Genomic DNA, 20,008 nt, shown 5'->3' with positions numbered 1-20,008 from the left:
ATATAAATCATTGCAGCTCTTTTCTCAAAATAGACTTTCTTCTGAATAAGTCATAACCCACAGTCTTTTCCATTAAGAATGGTACAGAACAACTGTGGCAGGAACTAGAGAAAGTTCCCAGAGTAACATTCCCATCGCACAGACTAACTGGAAAACGATAACTTGTACTTCGAGTGTACCTGAGCAGTTCTTTCTCCTTCTCCAGCGTGTTGAGCATGTTGACCGAGGTGGACTGCTGCAGGCAGTAGGTCTGGAAGGCAGGCAGCATGTTGACAAACTCCAGAAAGATCTCTCCTATGTACACTGTCAGCAGATCGTCATCTCCCTGAGGTCAAATCACACGAGAGAAAATGGTCAAGGTCATGTTCAACACATTTACGTCGTGCGCTGGGAAACCATTTGACTATTTGTCATGTTATTGTTGTTATCCTTGCGTCCAGAAGATCTGCTGGTTCAGAAAAATTAGCTTTTGGCCCATACGTTTTCCTACAAGTATACACCAAGCTCAGCACATCAGTGAGTGGGAAGTGATGATAAAGAGTTTACAGGTTAATGCTGGTTAGCGTATTGCAAAGGTGTGCACTGGAGATAATGTGCTGCAGCATGAACAGTGTCATGTGAGATCAAAAGACTTCAGAAATTCGTGACTCTTTTGATGTTAGCTGCTCAATTGTGCTATTAGAATCAAGAAGAATGACTGTCTGACAAAATAATCCCATGACAAGGCCCATTTAGAAGCTGTCTTGTTTTACCAACGACTGACTGAACTTTCAATCTTGTGAAAAATAAGTCTTGACTCTAGAGAAAATGTAAAGCAAGCTGATTTCTAGTGGGAATGGTCGAATAATGTCAACCATTTAATTTTTTCATTTACATGAAATACTGAGGATCTGCCCTATTTTATCTGTTACAGAAGCTGAAATACTTACATGCTTGCTTCATGTCATGTCATGCTTGCACGACACCCAGACTATTATAATGATAATTGCACTGCACTTCTCTCTGACTTTTCCATGAAAGTAGTGGTCTTCATTGGTTCAAAACACAGCCCTTATTAGATCTAAGGAGTTCAGTTATATTGGACCAATACAAATGGCTTCCGGTTAAACGCTTCAGTTCTGAGCTTCTGATTGGCTCTATCCTACTACTCCTTCAATTTGCTAAGGTAAAGTCTGTGCAGTAGTGTAGACAGCTGCACACAGAATAATATGCCATTTGATTCCTTTTTAAATAGATCTATATAGTGCTAGTAAGTGCTCACAGCTTTAGACCATTAAAAAATAGACCACCTTACTTGTGCGCTGATAGTTTCTGTGTGTGTATGTGTGTGTGTGAGAGAGAGAGAGAGAGAGAGAGTGGGTCACCTGGTCAAAGGCCTGGTCGATGCTGTCCTGCAGGTGGTCAGTGAAGCGGTCATTGACGTCTATCAGCTCCTGAACGTTACCAAACACCACAGTGAGCTGCTCAGCTGTCAGCAGCCCGGCACTCTGCATGGGGCAGTAAAACTCCTCCTTGATGATTCGCAGGTCCTCACCATAGCTTGACTCTGTATTCAGAAACTCCAGGATGGCTTCCTTGCGCTCGGTCCGCAGCTTGGAGCAACGTTCACACATGCGCTCTCCTCGCTCTTTAGAGGTGCCGTCCCTCAGTCCACAGTCTGGACACGGTCTCTGAGCCTCCCAGGCCCTGAGGGAGGCAGATGGTCTCTTCCAGGTACGGGACAGACCTGGGCCAATGCCGCTATCTACCCGCTCCACCTCAGCTCCCCTGTTCCTGCGGTAACGGTGAGGCTCGCTGTCTTCCTCCTCACGTTCATCACTGAGGCCCACAACTCCGCTGTCTGCACTCAGGCTGCTGATGGTGCTCCAGCGATGCTGCCCGGACCGAGTCACACCAAGACCCGCCTGGCGTTCCTCACCAGGGGGCTCAGAGCGACCACGGATTGCTGCAGGAGCTGTGGATGCGGAGATGGTCAGATTCATTAGTGCTCACAATTGTAATAGATTTACTCTCTCTAAAGTCTTTGTTATTTACACTACATGGAAGCACACACACAAATACAAAGAATTAATAGCCTCCCTAATGAATGACAACTTAATCTGGACTAATCATTACTGTGTGTGTCCAAATGAAGAAACTATTATAGATATCATCTTTCTCCAATAATTAGATCCCTAACCCTCCAGTCAAGGACTTAACCTTTGTCCACAAGCATGCCAATACTACGGTGTGTGTGTTCACACAGAGAGGCCCTGTGTTTGCTGAGCTGCTAAGACAGGGCTTCAAATGTCTCATTCAAACACCTGGCTCATTATACAAGTGATAAGTTAATTACGTATTTATATGAAAAAAATTTGGTACAGAGGGAAACAAATTTAAGTCAGAATTCCTGTTATCCTCTGGAAAGAGCGACAAGGTCATCATTAACATATGCTATACTGAATGACATTCCGTGGCCAGAGTCCAGTGTCAAAGAGCTTCTGTTGATAGGGCTCGATATTAGCATGTGCATTGTGTGTGTGTGTGTGTGTGCAGCTCTTAATGGTCATAATCTTTGTGAAACAGGATGGACTGTAAAAATGCTGGGCTTAGTCTGAGGTTCACTCACAGTTTAGGATAATTCACCTTCCCTGATGAGGTGAGGGAGAGGACATGGCGTTCTGTAATCCTATTAACTCTTTTTAATTATATTTATGAAAACAATGTGCCCACTGTAGTTCTCCACGGGAAGGAAGCATCAAGTCATACCACCCAGTCCAAGCTGGTGTCAAAGCCTATTTCTGAACAGTGGGACAGTGTGTAAGTATGCTCAGAGTCTGAGAATAAATCATAATGCCCTGGACTCTGAATAGATGGTGGGATCTACTAACCAAGAGAAAATTAGAACTGCCCAATCTGACAGTGCAATGACTCAGTGACTTTAAAGCTAACTAAAACTATTAAGTCATTTACTACCGAGGAAATAATGTTGTTCATTCTTTGCATTGCTTTTTCTATTTGGTACAGTGGCAGCACATCTTTGGGCTCTTACTTGCCACATGTAGTAGCATTCGGTGATAGAACTTGTGTAATGTCTTTTCTGGCTTTTCTGGAGTGATGCCATCAGCTTGGAGGTGTGCAGTGTGCAAAAGACAAAACTGTTTTTTTTCCATGGCATGCTTTAAGACAAATATTTCATTAAAGGTCGTGCTTATTTCCACCCCATCAGCCTGCTTAAGACACCAGTCCTAACCAGATATGGTTCATAAAAGTCTGAATTTGTCATATATGAAAAAACATTTTTTTAGAAGTGCTTTCCACTTTCTTTTTGAGGGCCTGTTTGACATCAAATTCTTAAGTTCCTTGTTCAGTTTAGACACATGACACATATCCTGCAGCTCTGCAAAATTTGATGATATTTCAATAACAGGGGTTGCATCAGTTCAGACGAATCATTTAAAATTTTACAAAAGTCATCCTTATTCATGGATAGGATTTTAACAATTTTAGCGATCAGCATATAACTGTCTATGAGTTCAGATGCAGATTTCAATCCAGATTAAAAATTTGTGAACAGGTGACAAATTTAAGGGATTGTTGGGTCTTGAATTGTGCCGCTTAGATAATTTGCTTACTGAAGGATTTCTAGTTTTATTAAAAACCGAATGGAATCCAGAGAGAAAACTGTGACACTGCTGCGACACCTGTCTTATACTTACCACTGTCTCTATCTCTGTCTCTGTCGCGGTCTCGGCGGTGACCGTGGAGTCGGGCGGCTGCAGCGATCTTCATCTCCAGCTGTTTGCGCTTGGAGGCGTCGGCTGGCATGGGGTCGCTGTAGTGGGGCCGAAGACGGCACTCGCGCTGAGCCCTCACCGTCTCAGCCAGCTCATAGGCTGCGTCTGAGCTGGAGCGCCTGCAGCCCAGACCAGTGTGCTGCTGGTTGGAATGACACCAAACAGACATCAATCAAACAGTCATGTTGCTATAGCAACAGATGAAAAAGGGCACAACTCTCAGAGGAGACAAGGTGAGAATGATAAGAGAGAAATCACAGCTCGTGTATCTGTGTGTGCATGTGTGTGACAAGTTTTCATGAACACTGTCACCATGTTCACCGTCATGACATCATTACATAACCAATCTTGGTTATCTCTCTGATCCCTGCTTGTACAACTGACAAGAATCCAAATTTCATACTGAGATACAGCGCTAATCGTCTGCCAAGTCTTGTAACAGACTCTAAACACAACAAGGCCACACATCCGCTCTGATCAAATCTTTAAACCACCAAGCCTTGAAGATAAGAAACATCCCCTGAGTGACAATTCAAAGCACATCCTGGCTTTTTTTTTTTAATTTCTTTTTTTATTTAAGGTAAAGCAAGGAATTCCCCAACATGCTGCAGCATTTTGGATGGACAAACACTCTTAACATGGCTTTAAAAATCATGTTAGGGTATCATAAGCCCCTGAGAGTTGACCTAAGGTGAAAAGTTCAAAGGTCATCTCTATGACAAGCACCTTCTCACCCCAGAGGCATCACCTACATCCGACTGATGACATCGGCTCAAAGATTACCTCCCCAAATGCTGACAGTTCTCTGACAACTAACAGTAACGCATGACTGAATGGCGCAGAAAGATTTTCATCACTCTTTACCAGAAAACAACATCATGCACAGCTCACAGCAATCAGGTAAACATCAGGGAGAATAATTCATGAATTATCAAATTGCAGTCCTTACTTTGGGAAAGCAGAAGCAGCTCCATTGTGGAATCAAAGCCAAAAATGAAGAAAGGCAAAGAAACAAGCGCACCTCGGCGTCTGTATTGTAAACCACCTACAGCCTTGCAGCATGCAAGCAAGATGTGACTCCATGTCAGTCCGGCCCCTCTGTTCTGCAGATGCACAGAGTGGAGCACAATGCTTGCTGCAGCTGAGGCTGGTGTCAAGCTGCAGCCAGCCAGCAGAGAGGAGCCACGCAGAGAGCAGGAATGAAGCGCTGAGTTACCAGCAGCCAGCTGCTGGAGGGGGGCTCGGCCCTCTTTTTACTGCATCTTCAGACGTCGAGCTTTTGCTGGAAGACAGAGCGCTACAAGCTCGTTCTCGTCTCAATAAATACCTCTGCATCACTATGTGTGAGTGATGTGCATGTGTTTGTGTGTCGCAGTCCCCTTGCTTGTCCCAGCCATCCTTGAATACCAATACATCTTTGTGTTTCTGTACATTACGAAGCAACAATGAAAAGCGGTGGGCAAAAACATTCACAGACGACAAATTTAAGACAGAAAAAGAAATGAAAAGAATCCTTACACATTCTCCTGCTTCCTCTCTTCCTCCTCCTAAAGGCGTCTTGTCGCCAGCCTCGGCTCTGCAGGCCGTTGCCGGCGTTGCCATGGCAACGGCGGAGGGCTGACAGTCGGTCGAGGGGGTGGTGATGTCAGAGACTCCGTCCCGGTCACCTGACAGCCTGACGGGGGCCTCGGCGGAGATCTCTGCACTGCAGCTGGTGGAGAGAAGACGAGAAGGCGGTTCAGAGCAGAAGAGAGAAGGATGGATGGGAGGGAAGGGGGGGGAGAGAAAGGGAGGGACAGGGGGAAGAAGAGAAGGCAGGGAGAGGGAGAGGGAGAGGATGGAAGGAAGAGAATGAGGAGAAGGCAAAGAGGAAGGAGGACATAAGCAGGATGTGGGAGAGAGGAAGGAAATGAATCAGAGAGAAGGAGAGGAGGGTTGAAATTGTAATTCTGGCAGAGCTCTCTTCTCCTTACAACATCCCTGTCATTCATTCCACCTCATTCTTCCCTCTCCAGCTCACATGTCACTCTGCTTCCTGCTGTGTCTCTTCTGTCCCCGGCACCCACCCTCCTCCTCTCATCCCTTTATCTCCCAAACATCCAAATCAATGCTCCTTCTCTCGTCTTAATTCTCCCTGCCCTCAACACCCCCCCTCAGGAGGACAGCAATTAGACACATCAGCGGACATCAACACCTGAACCCTTGGACCGCAGGGACACTGCCTGCACTCAACCGCAAACAAACCTACACACACAAAACACGTGAAAGCATAATACTTTTCCTTCATTCCTTTGTCTGATAACTGGGGATTCAGCACACAGCCAGCATGTGATCGGAGACAACCCACAAAAGCACACAGGCTGTGGCATACTACTGCACTGAAATGCACACATCCATGAACGCAGACCTTCAGGGACTCGTGCAGGCATTTGTAAGAGAACATAACAACCACAGCGGAGACAAAAAGTCTAAGCATGCGGTGTGTCCTCAGAGTAAGATGCTGACCATGAAATGTAATGCGCCTGACTTGTATGTAGCAAGTGGCCTTTGTTACAAGTCCCCCACCCGTCCACCCCCACTACACCCTCCACACACACAGACCCTTCCTCTTTTTGCTCCACTATTTCCCACCCTATCTCTCCACCTCCAACAAGAATGCCAAAAAATAAAAGATCTGAAGTGTATGGCAGCCCAGTCTCAACATGTTACTTTAAGCTGTACTGATCCATTTTTTGGCCACTTGGAAGCAGATGAACACCACAAAACACATTATCATGCCTATCATCCCAAATCAACCTAAGCCATTATTTGGTAATGTGCCTCTGGATACATGAAGGACACATCCTCACTGGTTCCTAAACCAAAGCTAAATGGAGATTAGCTTTCTGAAAGCAAACCACAAAGAGCTGGATTTTGTCAGCTCAGAAGACTGCTTAGAGATAATTTAGTGAGTAAATAAAACGGAAACCTTAAAAATGAGTGGGACATTAAAAAGTGAAGTGGGGCCCCCTCTGTCCAATGGAAATTATGCCCTTGTGTCTCCACCAAATGCAGAGAAATGTCTGAATCTTTGTCAACTAGGTTTTCCACTTCCTTCACCAGTCTGCCCTTTGGTGTTGATAGGTAATGCACAGTTTATCAGAGCTGCCTGCAGCAGCGGAAACTACTGAGACTGAACAAAACTGTAAAAGTTCCATCAAATCAAAAATTCCCTTTTACATTAAATATGATCATATTGATTAGTTGAGCTATAAAATACTGCACACATCTTGAAATTTTGCTTTCAGACATTATTAAAAACAGGAACAATGTACAGATTATTGATTTTCTTTTTCAAACAGTGGTGAGCTTCACAGTCCAGCAGGCACGAGTGTAACATATAATATCACTGCCGTCACTGTAAGAACATAAAAACCCTTGTAATAGCAGTTTTGGAGTTAAAAGCAGTTGTGGTCCTTATCGGCTCAGCAGGTTTAATAGGCTCAGAGGTCAGAACCCACGCCAGAGTCTCAACACTGTCTCGCTCTCAGAATGAATGACACTGTAAATTGACTGACTTCTCTGAATTCTCTTATTTCATCTCAGGAGTAGAAGGGGTTAATGTTCATCATGACAAGGCTATATGGTTTGTATCCAACAGCAGCTATACATACATTTTAAATTTTGTCATATTAGCTCTTGAGCTTTAACAGCTGCTATTACTGTGGCTCTTGTTTACATGCATGCATCACAGTCTCTACTTGTCATTGTTTATTTTAAATAGGACTGAAATTATTTCCATTATTGATCTGTCACTGACTATTTGATGAATTGATAAATTGTGTCTATGAAATGTTGGATATTAGTGAAAAATGCCCTTCATCAGAAAGCAGAACTCAGGATGACATCTTCAAATAGATTGCTTTGTCTGACAGATGGTCTGAAAACCAAAGATATTTTATTTGTACTGATACAAAACAAAGACAAATCATCAAATCACATTTGAGATGCAGGAACCAGAGAATATTTGCATATTTGCTTGCTAAATGACTTAAACAATAACCTTATTACTGTCAGCCCACTAATTAATTAACACACTTAATATGCACTTCACTTTGGCCTGTTATGTATCCTCAAATATCCCTGTGGTGACTTCACATGGGGTCTCATTATTCTAATGGTTCTTACATAACTCTGTCTTTTCTGAGCCCTCTCTCCAAAACCAGTTGAACTGCTCAGCTCTTTCTGGACATAAAACCACACACACTAATTTTTAATTTAAACAGCAAACCCTGGCAATCTGCACTGTGTTGTATTACATATGTAAACAACAGAGCCAACAAAGAAGGTGTTGAAGGTGTCCAAATGGTCAAATTAGACTGGTGCCCATGTGATGAAAAGGCAGATATAATTACTACACTTCTGAGGACACTACTCCAAAGTGTCCAATCGATTTTCCCCTGGACAGACTGTCATTAAAGGTCTTTCCTTCACAGTATTGGCTGTCACACAGCGGATGATGCATGGGAAGTAATAACCTGCAGCTTAATTCATCAGGAAACCACCATATGTGATAGATCACAGCTCAACACAGTATGATGCGACACTGAAATTAGCCTGGCTGTCACTTTTACTGATGCATGTATCACTCCAATGAATTCAATATGTTTATCAGTGTGTGCATCTAATCACACAAATAAATAGAAAATGTTGGATACAGAGGACACACGCTTCTCTCAACGCTATAACTCACTGATGCACCTTAACTGCAGTATACAATTAATTCAGCTCCATTTATATAAACCCTCCCAGGTGTAATAATATGAATATTGCTGTAATAATACAACTGAATTGTATTGTGCTTTGTCTGCAAGTTTGACTGCATGATACAGTTCAACAAAGAGACTTATTGGTGGAAGTCAAATACCTGAGGGTGCAGAGATCACACAGAATACTGTCATGTTTAATTAATAAATCTGCAAGTATTAAAAGATTCACAGAGCCGCAAGTCAAATTTAAATCACAGGGTAAATTAATGAATAGTGTGTTGCATTATGGGTGCTTTTTGAACATAAAAGCCTAATCCACTTGGGATAAACAATATTAAACGTGAACTGTCACTGGACAAAGGGAGAGAATTGCAGCAGGGCTGCAGTGACTGATTGACTAATCAATTGGGAGAAAATTAATCAACTATTTGGTAATCAACAAATCGTACAAGTGATTCAAAACACTCTCTGGGCCTACCTTCACCATCAGGTCAGAGCTTCAATTTGTCCAAAACTTCAATACAAAATGAATAACTGCAAAACTAAACATTATGCTTAGCATTGTCATTGTGAGTATGAAAACACCACTGTGTCTAAGTACAGCATCACTGACCTGTCAGCACAGCTATAGACTTTTTATTCTTCAGTTTTTATGGGACAAAATGGGATAAAATATTCAATTTGAAGACATCACATTTTGACTATTTGATAGGCTTTAGAGATTAACTGTACAAAATACCTTAAGTTGCAGCCCAAGCCTGCAGCTCTGTACTATTGGATGCTGGACATACAAAAACACAAAGGCACACACAGCAGTTATTTTTCTGCTGCCTTCGTGCAGTAAACATCCATCATCTCTTCTAGCAGCACAGACAAAGGAGCGACAGTCAGTGGAGAGTCCTGACAGGCAGAGAAAGATACTGTCTACATCTATCACGGGGGGGGGGGGGGGGGGGGGGGTATTCTTTAACAGGCCTTATCAAGTAGCTCCTCTGTATTCAGGGTTTAATATTTATATTGCATGGAGGCCTGGACCCAAATGGCACCACAGTGCTGTAAAACACACCCTTCCCCTGTTTGTCCTTGATCAGAATGAACCACAGTGGAGTGAAGCCTGCATTTATTTAGCCAACAGCTGAGAGACGGGGAAACAGAAAGTCTGTAGGGACAGTGCCAGTCTGCCAGTCTGTCATGCTTCATGCCAGCCTCCCGCCCACAGTCTAGTCTGCAGAGCCAAGGCTGTTAGCTCTGACAGCTGTTATCACAATAACTGAGATAAATCGATAACAAAATAACACACGCAAGCTTAAACAGATGGACTCGCACACACCGACGCAACACTCTGGCACAGCAAAGAACACATTTGGATGTGTGCTCACACACACTTCACTGATAAACACATACACTTCTGCTGCTGCATGCTGCTACAGGACCCAGATGATGTGTAACAGAGGTTCTAATTTCACCATCAAAAAGATGAGCTGGATTTAAAATGCTTATTCATAACTCGGGGCTCATTGTAAGAATAGTGCAGCAAAAACAGAAAAGAAAAGAAATAAAGCCACCTTGGGCTTGTTTGTGTTGTGAAGTGGAATCAAACACAAAAGGACTTTCATAACTGATCTGGCAGTGGTGAGAGAAGTGTTCAGATTCTTTGCTTAAGTAACAGCAGCAAGTACACAGCAACAAGCTAAGGTCCTGCATTCAAAGATGTCACTTAAGTGAAAGTTTAGTGGAGATGCGTCAGGGGAGAAACATGAGACATACTTTGGGTGGTTTAGAGATAGTGATGCTATTACAGAGTTTGTCCACCAGGTAGCACTGACATGTTTTTCAACTGTAAAATAATCCCACTCACTACATGTATAACACTTTAATAACAACATTTAAGTGAATGTTGTCACAATGTTTTGTTGTTTGTTTGTATAAAAAGCTGATCTTTATTGGATTTTTTAAAAAACGTCTTAATATTAGAGGAATATTGGTAATATAGTATAACCTTTTAAATTTATTGTAGAAGTTTGTATCTGGGCAGCTGCACTCCAAGTCAGTAGGGGGCAACATCGCAGTTATGGTGCTGGCCCCAACCACACATGTGCACTTAGCTGGCAGGAGGCACAGAAGTTTTTGCAACTCAAACATAATTTGATGATAAAGCAAATCCATGAGCTGCCAAGAAAGCCCACACCACAGAGTCATCTGCTTCAGGTTGGTATTACATTATTTTTTGTTTTTAGTAACAATTGCAAGCCATTTGTATAAAACAGTGAAAGTTCACTAGCGTAGTAATATAACATAACTGCATCAGTAATCCTGTTACACTACAGGATCACTGATGCATCATGTTGTAGTTGGTGAAGGTGAAGCAGATAATAGTATTTTAGTATACACTGTTTGATGGATTTAAAATGCTTTACATATTATATGGCCATTATAAAATGCCAATTTTAAGCACAAAATGAAAAATCTTGATTAAAAACTACAATATTGAGATGCATAAAGTAGCACAGTCAGTTTTGTGGATCATGGCCAGGCCAGGTTCCACGCCTACCAGTCTCATATGGAAGCTTCATAACAAATGGCAAAATGATTCTCACTGTGTATAAAACTAGAGCTGCTTTAAGAGCTGAATTTCTCTTAACTTCAAATGTTTTCAGCTCCTCAAAGTAGGGTGCTGAAATTACACTCATTCTTATTTTATTCAGCAAAACTGAATGATAAACATAATCACTAATCAAGTATGTACTGAGGTATTTGACTTTGCACTTCACAGATATAGTGAGTGTTTTTACTTACTTTTACTTACTACATACTCAAGTAGAACTATTTCACCATTGTCATGTTTTAAGTTTTTCTTTAGTGAAGAATGTGAATACTTCTCATAATAATAAAGGCATACACATCCTTCTTCTCCTCCTGCCCCCTCCCAGACCCACCTCTTCTTGATCAGGTCCAGTGCAGAACCAATGAGGCCATCCTTCATCTTATAAATCTTGGCTCCGTAGCTGGACAGGTCCGTCCCCTCCAGAAGGAGTGCTGGGCAGCAGCTGGAGGGTCGTTCCCAGTTCTCCCTGCTGGGCGGGAAGGGAACTGACCCTGCTGCTTCCAGACTGCTCCTCCTTCGTCTACTGTACCCATCATCTCCCCAAGCAGGAGAGGCTTTCTCCTGGGCCAAGCCGGCTAGGGGCAGGGGTGAACGTGGAGAAGGGCCTGTGCGGATGGGAGAGAATGTGCCGGTTATGGAGCTAGAGGAGGAGGTGGGAGCTGCAGTGCTGTTACTGCTCACAGTGTTACAGGGTGGTCTCTCTGAGGAGATGACAGTCTGCAGGGCTTCACAACTGTTGCCTGTCCTTTCAGCTCTGCTCATTTCTCCAGCCTCTGAGTTTCCTTCAGCAGACTGAGAGACAGTCTGAGCAGCAGGATGTATATTACTGTCTGATGTTCCTGTTTCCTGTGGCAGGTCAGCCACAGGTTTTCCAGATACTACAGCACTGACTATGGAATCTTTTCTCTGTTCCCCCTCCTTCTGCCTCATCCTCTTGAACTCCTCGAATGTAGGGATATGTAGGCGTCCCACAGGAGCTCTGGAGCGCTCAGATGTAGAATCTGTTCCACTCCTGTGACTTGCAATGTTGTCTGTTGTGTATGATGTCTTAACCACTCTTGGGCTGGATGGGGAGGTATGGAGAGCCAGGTTAGGACTGCTGTTTTGGCGTCGAAGCTGCAGGCGCCGCAGGACCTCTTGCTTGATCTCCTCAGGGCTGGTGCGCATTGTGCACAGAGGCCTGGACCCAAGACCTGTTGAATTCATGTGATGCACACTCTCCCGTTCAATGGGTGCAGCACCTGGAGTCATCTGAGGCCGCAGCGGGAGGGGCTTTAGAGGTTCAACTGATGACCGTGCACTCTGGAGGCGGAGCTTCTCCCTCAGGCCCTTCCTTGCATCCCATTCATCGACACCACCTGGAAAGAGCAACTGTGGGAAGAGTGGTAGGTCCTTCCTTCCATGTCGAGGAAAAAATGCCAGGTTCTCTGGATTGGGTACCAGTCCATGGGCCCCCATCACAGATCCTTCTGGTGGCCCGCCACACCAGTGGCTGGTGGATGTGTACCGTAAAATAAACTCACTGTCTACTGTCCTGTAGGGGGCAGTACTGAAAGCACACACGCCAGAATCTGCCATGTTGTTCCAGTTCAGATTCTCCATACTCCTGTAGGGCCTGCCACCATTACTGCCTGAATGGTGGCAGGACCGCAGGGGCAGCCCCTCATCGGGCCCCACCCCCAGAGGACCCTGTCTGCTGGAGCAATATCTTAGCCCCAGGTTAGTGAGCAGAGTGCTGCTGTTACACCTGGCCATGAGTGGGAAGGGAGGCACCTGGAGACCAGGGTAGTGAGTGGCGCTGGGTCTGTATTGAGGGAAGGAGGACAAGGGGTCGGGGGACAGGGGGAGGTTGGCAATGCAGGGCTCCATGTCTATGACGAGGTCAAGGGGAGAGACGCAGCCAGCAGGAGAGCCGGGAGAGGCTCCGCCAGAGGAGGTGGAGGGGTAGTCATATGGCGGTGGAGGCTTTACGTCAGGCATGCCTGTGGGCTGAGTGAGCGGCCCTCAGACACACAGTCAGCAGGTATGAAGAGCTGTAGCCTGCAAGACAGAATGTATAAGATAAGATCAGAGATATAAAGCATTCATACAGGCAACATCTGAGGCGGTCTTGCATCCTTTCACACTGTGTTTGTGGTCCTTTTGTGTTCTTGTTGTGTTAGCATCAGTATCAGTATGTTTAGTTTAAGCCACTTTACTACAAATCACATTACATCACTGCAAACCATTTTTATGTATTTTTCAAAATGTCCAGACAGCCAATATTTTACATGTATTTCTGTATGGTTTGTTGTAAATGAATGGCAAGTTGTTGAAACTTGTTTAGCAATGAAATTTGTCGTTGGTGAATATAAATCAAGTATTAATTTTAGTCAATATTACATCATTGAGGCATGTTAATACAGTATAGGTGCAAAAATTATGATGTAAATTGCTGTCCACCCTGATGGATTATACGTCTCTCAAAACCTCTTTCACATCATGCACTGAAAAACACTATAGGTTTAAGGTCATGCTAGCTTTTAATGTGCGTATCATTAGATCATATAGAAACTACTGGGATTACCATTTTATGCTCATCATTTTTTTATGTACAAAATGCAGATACAGACTCATAAAGGATGGTTTGTAAACTTTATTCTGTAATTCTACACAAAGATTAGCTGTACAATTTGGGTGTATATGTTGGGTTAGAAGTTACCTAATTTAGTTACTAATTTTATCTAACCCTGAATCTGAAATATGAAAAACACTAAAACAAAATTATATTTTCTGAGGCTGGGAAATTAATCTTAATGACTTTTGATGGAATCATACTGTGATTATAAACATATTATGTTATTGTTTTACAATATCTGCTTGTCCTTATTAATGGCTACAAGCAAATTGTAATTAAAAACTAAAGGGCACAAGCTGCACTGCACTAAACATGAATATCATTATTTTTTATATCATTATTTTGTTTATATTAACCATATTATGACACAAATGAACAAAAATATTCTTGGTATAATTCTGACACTGATTTCAACAAAACCTTCAATGCTTTGTGTTAAAATTAGGCTTATACTCAAATCACTGAATCACAATTCAGACTTTATGCACAAGCTTTTTCCATGTGACAGATTTGTTAGAAGTCTTGGGACACGTGGACGACAGCACAATTGGATGACCACAGCTCTGGACACAGGGACAGTGTCTCTGAAGCGTGGTTCCTTAACCAGAATAATCACATTCATTTTATATAAATGGCTCCCTGTCTACCCCCTCCGGCTTTTTCTTTTTTTTCTTTCTCTGCAGTGAGAATAATAATAGAGGGATTATTGCCCTGCTTGTCAGGCTATTAAAACATGAGATTGAGAGACGGATACAGAGAGACAGCGCAGGAGGACGAAAGACGAGTAAGAGAGAGATGGTCAAAGAGACAAAGATGAGACAGGGAGGGAGGAAATGAGAGTAACACGAAGAGAAAGCCGTAAGCTGAAGGGACAGTAATGAAGATAACTGCTTGGCTGTCTGCTGCCTCTGCTCTTTCCTTCTGACTAATCAGACAGCAGTTGTAGATTAGCCAGAAGCCGAGAGAGCTGGCAAGCCGGTGTACTGTAGCTCTCTTTCTATATATAATAAGTACAAATACCCTGTCGGCCGCCCTGCCTAAATGCCCATCATCTGTAGCTCATATTCTGTAGACATCGCAGTCAGAAGCGCGGGGTTAGGGCTGTGATTATGACTATGATTATGAAACAGACTCAGAGGACTCATCCCTGATGCATTAGGTGAATAATAAAATCCAAATTATCTTTAGACTCAAACGCTCCCTAATGCCAAAGCGCGACCAGGCTGCCACGCGTCTCCACAGCTTTGCAGTAATAGGTAAATCTCCATTCCTCACTTGCTTTGAAGTAAGCAAGGCTGTGATCAGAATTAATCAATAACCTCAAGCATAGCAAGCGCTGGAGTACTTCTTCAAATCTTATTAGTTGGCTATTTATTAAATGTTGCTTCCAAACAAAACCAAGGACATTAACCCACTGATCAAAAGTGAATACTTTTGAAGTCACTGGAACTTCATTCAAAGAAACACAGGTTTTTCTCATTTCATCAATGACATTCTTCAAGATCAAGTTTGGATGTTCTATTTGTGGTTTGTCCATCAACAGGATTACAAATAAGTTATTGATTCAATTTTCATGAAACGTGGTGAAAGGATGTAGTAGCATGGGCCAAGGAAAAAAAATTGTTGATGTTAGCATGTTGTTAGCATTGTGAGATAGGGGAGATGGACTCAGCGGAATAAATGCCATTCATCTTACAATACAGCAGATAGTAAAGTGACAAAACATGGTCAGCTGTGGAAATATGATGACTCCACATCACAGCTGACACTCACAGGTACCAATAATCCTCTGGGACTGTGGTTTCATGGGAAAACCAGCGTCACTGTAATACAAACATATTATAAGAGTTACAAATTTCATGAGAGTTAAAGTAGTCAGTAGGATGCATCCTCTGGTGACCAGGAGACAAAATTTTAGTCCCAAGTGGTAGACTGGCTGTCCCCTACATTGAGCTGACAGGACCAGAGGTACTAAAGGAAGGATCACAGGGGTGTAAACTGTGAGGAAAAATAGTTTTGAGTTGGCAAATTTATATTATCTCATAAAAGCAGTGAAGTAGTGAACTACATGTAATTACATGCTTTCAAAGCAGCTTCCCCAACAGTGGAACACAGTATGCAATCTTGTTGTTTTTTTCATTATCATCTCCGTCTCTCTGCTATGAGGGCAAACTGATCAGTGTATAACCATTATTATGCCCACTGAAATGATGGCTTTTAATATGCTTTCCCTCTTTGCTCTGCCCGATAAATGTTGTTTTTTTCTTTGGATCAGTATTTTCATCTCAGTGACCGAATTACTGCATGCAAAACTGACTGAGCACTCGGCCTCTGCATTCTTTTACAGGGTCTCCTCTTATCCTGCTTGGCACTTATGACACAAATATCTATGTGTGCACAGTTTTGATAGGAGAAAAAGGGCCTATATGCAGGACTTGGGTTTAATTAGTATAAGCGTGTGTGTGTGTGTGTGTGTGAATAGCAGGCAGCATGCCTCTCAGCACGCCTGTGCCCCTCTCTCTCTCTCTCTCTCTCTCTCTCTCTCTCTCTCTCTCTCTCTCTCTGCCTTTCTCTGGCTGAATTACTGCCAGCATAAAGGCTCTCTGGAGGTCCGCACTCTCTCTGCTCCCTCTGTCACCGGAACTAACTGAGGAATAATTCTTCCCCCACCAGCAGGACAGTAAATCAGCCACCATATCCCAGCATGCACAGGAGCTGGTTTCTCCTGATACGATGGCATGAGTGAGTTTCATCAAAATGAGGAAATAAATCATTTATGTGATCGGACTCACTGTCAAGGTATCTGCATTATTAAAAACACTTGCAAACTCCCACCTTAAGTCATTTTGTGTATTCTTGAGTCCTTAAAATTTAAAATGTGTGGCCAAAAGCGTATGGACACACTGTTTTGTGTAATTCTGTTCTGGATTTTTCTTCATGATTTAGACCAGGTCTTTTAGTTCTAGTAGTTTTAGGGAAATCTTCATGCTAATCTTCATACTGTCATAATTCAGATAATGATGTGCTTCCAATTTTATTGTAAGAGTTTCTGTTTGTCCCTTTCCGATTGGGTTGGATCACTGTCTTCTGAGCTATAAGCCACATCCAGAAAAAAATGGTGGTCCCAGTTTGGTGTCCAAGAACTAAGAACACAAGGACGAAAAATAGCAATGTGCCAAAACCTGGTACATTACATCTCTCCTTGCTTAATATAATCTTATTGTATTTGTACATTGTTCCTGTTCTAATGAAAAACATAAAACAGGAAAGCAAAAGCTCTGACCTCAAACCCTGATTCTGAATGACTGTGAACCAGATGTTATCACCCAACATCAGTCTTGAGCCTCACTAATGCTCTTCATGCCAAATGGGAGAAAATCCCTATGACCAGGCTCAAAATCTAAAGCCTGAAACCAGAAGAGTGGAGGCTGTCAAAGTGGCAGAGCAATCCGCACTTGGAACAACTGGAAATTTGGCAGAAGAATGACTCAGATTAATTAAATGTAATTAAAGGTGATTGAACCACTCTCCCCTACATTATTTTTGTAATTCCCAAGGTTTTTTTTTAATGCAGTTCAAAGAAAAATGTTGAAATTCACAGAACTGGCCCAGAAGTGCCTTACATGTGAGTCAGTGTCTGTTTTGCCATCAGCACATCTCCCCTACCTGACTGCAGAGGTTACCTAACAGCGAGCATCATGTTGCAGAGATCAAGTCTGTAAACAAATCTTCCAGTTGCAGCCGGCAGTTCCTGCAGCTGCTGGCAGCGTGCTGTCTGATCTTCTAAACTTACCCCATTTTAATCAAGCTCCTATGCTGCTTCTCTTCTTGCACAGGTCATTGGCTCAGATCCCAAAGTGCCCGGCGTCCTCTTCTCAGTCTCCTCTCAGTACAGCAGTGTGTCTGGAATTTCCACCGAGCCAGACATTCGTGGCCCCGAGCTACAAGTAAAGAAAGGAGAAAAAGAAAAAAAAACCTTTAATCGATATGCTGTCTTTTCTAAACATTACAACAAACTACCACCACAGTGCAGATGCTCACTGTGCTGCTGCTTTTCATTCTGTGAGACAGGAGACACGCAGGGCAACAGAGATTTGAGGCTTGAATAGCAGATGTATCCTGATGCAGTAAAACAAACCGTGTCCTCCTTTTGCAGATTGAATTAGATGTTGACTCAATTACATAATTAGTGTTTCTCTGTCAGGAGAGAGTAGCAGATTACACGCGTCATGCCAAGAGCTTGTATACACCGTGTGTGTGTGCGCTGAATCAGTCAGAAGTTTGACAGCCTGCGGATGATTACTCAGCACCATTTTTCCAAGCAACAACACACATTTCCTATTAATCGTTAGGTTTAATCGACAGCTCTGAGCGTGAGAGCAAACCAACAGGACCGCAGAGGAACATTACAGGTAGCCAGCAACATCTTTTGAATAAAGAATAACGAAACCCCAAATAAATAAAATAAGGCATATGTCCTTGTTAAAAAATTAAGTAAAATAACATAAAATAAATCTACTGCAATTTGTGCTATACATTGTCAAATACTCAATAAATTAATAGTGTAAAAATTAACATAAATACATACATTGCATTCTATGCCAACACACTGATTGTTAAATCATAAAAATAAATAAATCTGGTACAATTACATGCTGTGACTTTTCCTGTACAAATTATGTATAAATGAAATAATAATAAATAAATAGCTGTAGGAAACCTTAAATGGGCATTTAAAGAAATAAATACTTAAAACGATGTAAATAAATAACTATTGACCAACTGGCATAAGCACATTAAAGCTCAATGTCAAGCTGCATTTAAAAATGTCATGTTCCATAACAAAGGAAAGAATAAAAGCAGTGAGCTCAAGGACACAAATTCCGAACATAATTACACAGCAGACATGAATGCAATGTAGGCCAGCAGGCCAGATATAAAACAAAAGAGACTGAACTGTGCATTACAGAAAAGACTCAGATCAAAGACACAACTCAGACTGGGAAACGACGCTTTGCAGGGGTGATGAATAATCAGTTCATATAAATAAATAAATAAAAAGAATGAGCCCAACCTGGTCTTTAATCACAGCAGCACCCACTTCGACATCTTCAGCCATGTGATGAGAAACCAAATGTTGCCATTCAAAGCTCCAGTCACATGTTCTGTGACGTTAACAACACCCCCCCTCCCCCCATGGGACGCTGGGATGCAGAGTGCTGTGGCTGCATCATCCAAAGCTTTGACATGTGGCTGTCACGCCCCTCCACCCCCTGCTCCATCCCAGGAGTGTTGGGTGATTGACAGGGCTTCCAGTGGACCCTCCTTTTTTTCCCTATGCAGGCTCCTGCTCCTCCTCTGCAAAAATTGATGCCCCTCACTTGATTCACATTTTGTTTGTCAGCAGAACTGTAGATTTCAAACAGATTTTAAGACTCTGAATTATTATTGTGGAACTTCAGCTTCACTTTGCACACCGGGAGACTTTTCTCTCAGCTGTCTTGCTCACAGAATAACCTCAGTCTGACAGTCCCACTGAAACTGATAGGCTTTTCTGAGAGGGAATAAGAAACTGGTTATCAGTGCTGACTGAAGTGACCCATTTATTATTTTATTTTCTCTCTTTTTATCCAGCAAGCGTTTAAATCACCGAGCCAATTCCCCGCAGTTCTGGCCTGTTTCATTCATCCTCTCCTGATGGGTGCTTCAGAACCCCTTAAACCATGCACAAGTGTGTGTGTGTGTGTGTGTGTGTGTGTGTGTTGTAGACTATCTTACAGATCCTATGTGGTGATAGAAGAGGTGATAATAATGTGCTCCATGGTTTTTGACACCTTCAGTGTTCCCTACAGACATGTAGACTCACACCTCCGTCTGTCTGGTCCACCTGTGGTGTGTGTGTATGTGTGTGTGTGTGTGTGTGTGTGTATTTGAAAGTGGGAGAGAGAAAGAGAGAGTACTCTCAGGCAGCCTTCACACACCTTAATACTTGTATCGTCTAAAAATGTTGTCAGTTCATCTTCATAAATGAATATGTTATTTCATACTGCGGTCCATAAAAACAGATATATTCTAAAAGGTAAACATATTTGGCTCTCTGTCACAAGAATCACTCCTGCATCCTCAAACATCCTGATTCATAAGATAAAACAGTGATCAAAAGCAAGAAGGTAGTTGAAACCAGAAGTGCAAAACACTGCACAGTAAGAATAGGTGGGACATTAACAATATTCCTATTACAAAACCTGTCCCTACCAAAGAA

General features: G+C 42.6%; 1 protein-coding gene across 2 annotated transcripts in view; it reads right to left on the bottom strand.

The window, feature by feature from the left end:
- The window catches only part of si:dkey-91i10.2 (uncharacterized protein LOC555224 homolog), a 59,525-nt gene that overhangs the window by 3,689 nt on the left and 35,828 nt on the right, over positions 1-20,008 (bottom strand). The window contains exons 2-7 of one of the 2 annotated variants that reach the window (XM_046403952.1): positions 17,540-17,687; positions 11,461-13,169; positions 5,295-5,487; positions 3,699-3,918; positions 1,365-1,954; positions 180-325 (exon numbers count right to left, since the gene is read on the bottom strand). In XM_046403952.1, coding sequence (XP_046259908.1) covers positions 180-325; positions 1,365-1,954; positions 3,699-3,918; positions 5,295-5,487; positions 11,461-13,109 — 2,798 coding nt within the window. In that variant the 5' untranslated portion in view covers positions 13,110-13,169; positions 17,540-17,687. The remainder of the gene's footprint in view (positions 1-179; positions 326-1,364; positions 1,955-3,698; positions 3,919-5,294; positions 5,488-11,460; positions 13,170-17,539; positions 17,688-20,008) is intronic. The other variant, XM_046403953.1, reaches the window with a different exon arrangement.

The sequence above is a fragment of the Scatophagus argus genome, chromosome 11 (genome assembly GCF_020382885.2).
Source record: "Scatophagus argus isolate fScaArg1 chromosome 11, fScaArg1.pri, whole genome shotgun sequence".
NCBI classification, from domain to species: Eukaryota; Metazoa; Chordata; class Actinopteri; family Scatophagidae; genus Scatophagus; species Scatophagus argus.
Note: the sequence above shows the minus strand (reverse complement) of the source record. Positions and strands in the feature narration are given on the sequence as shown.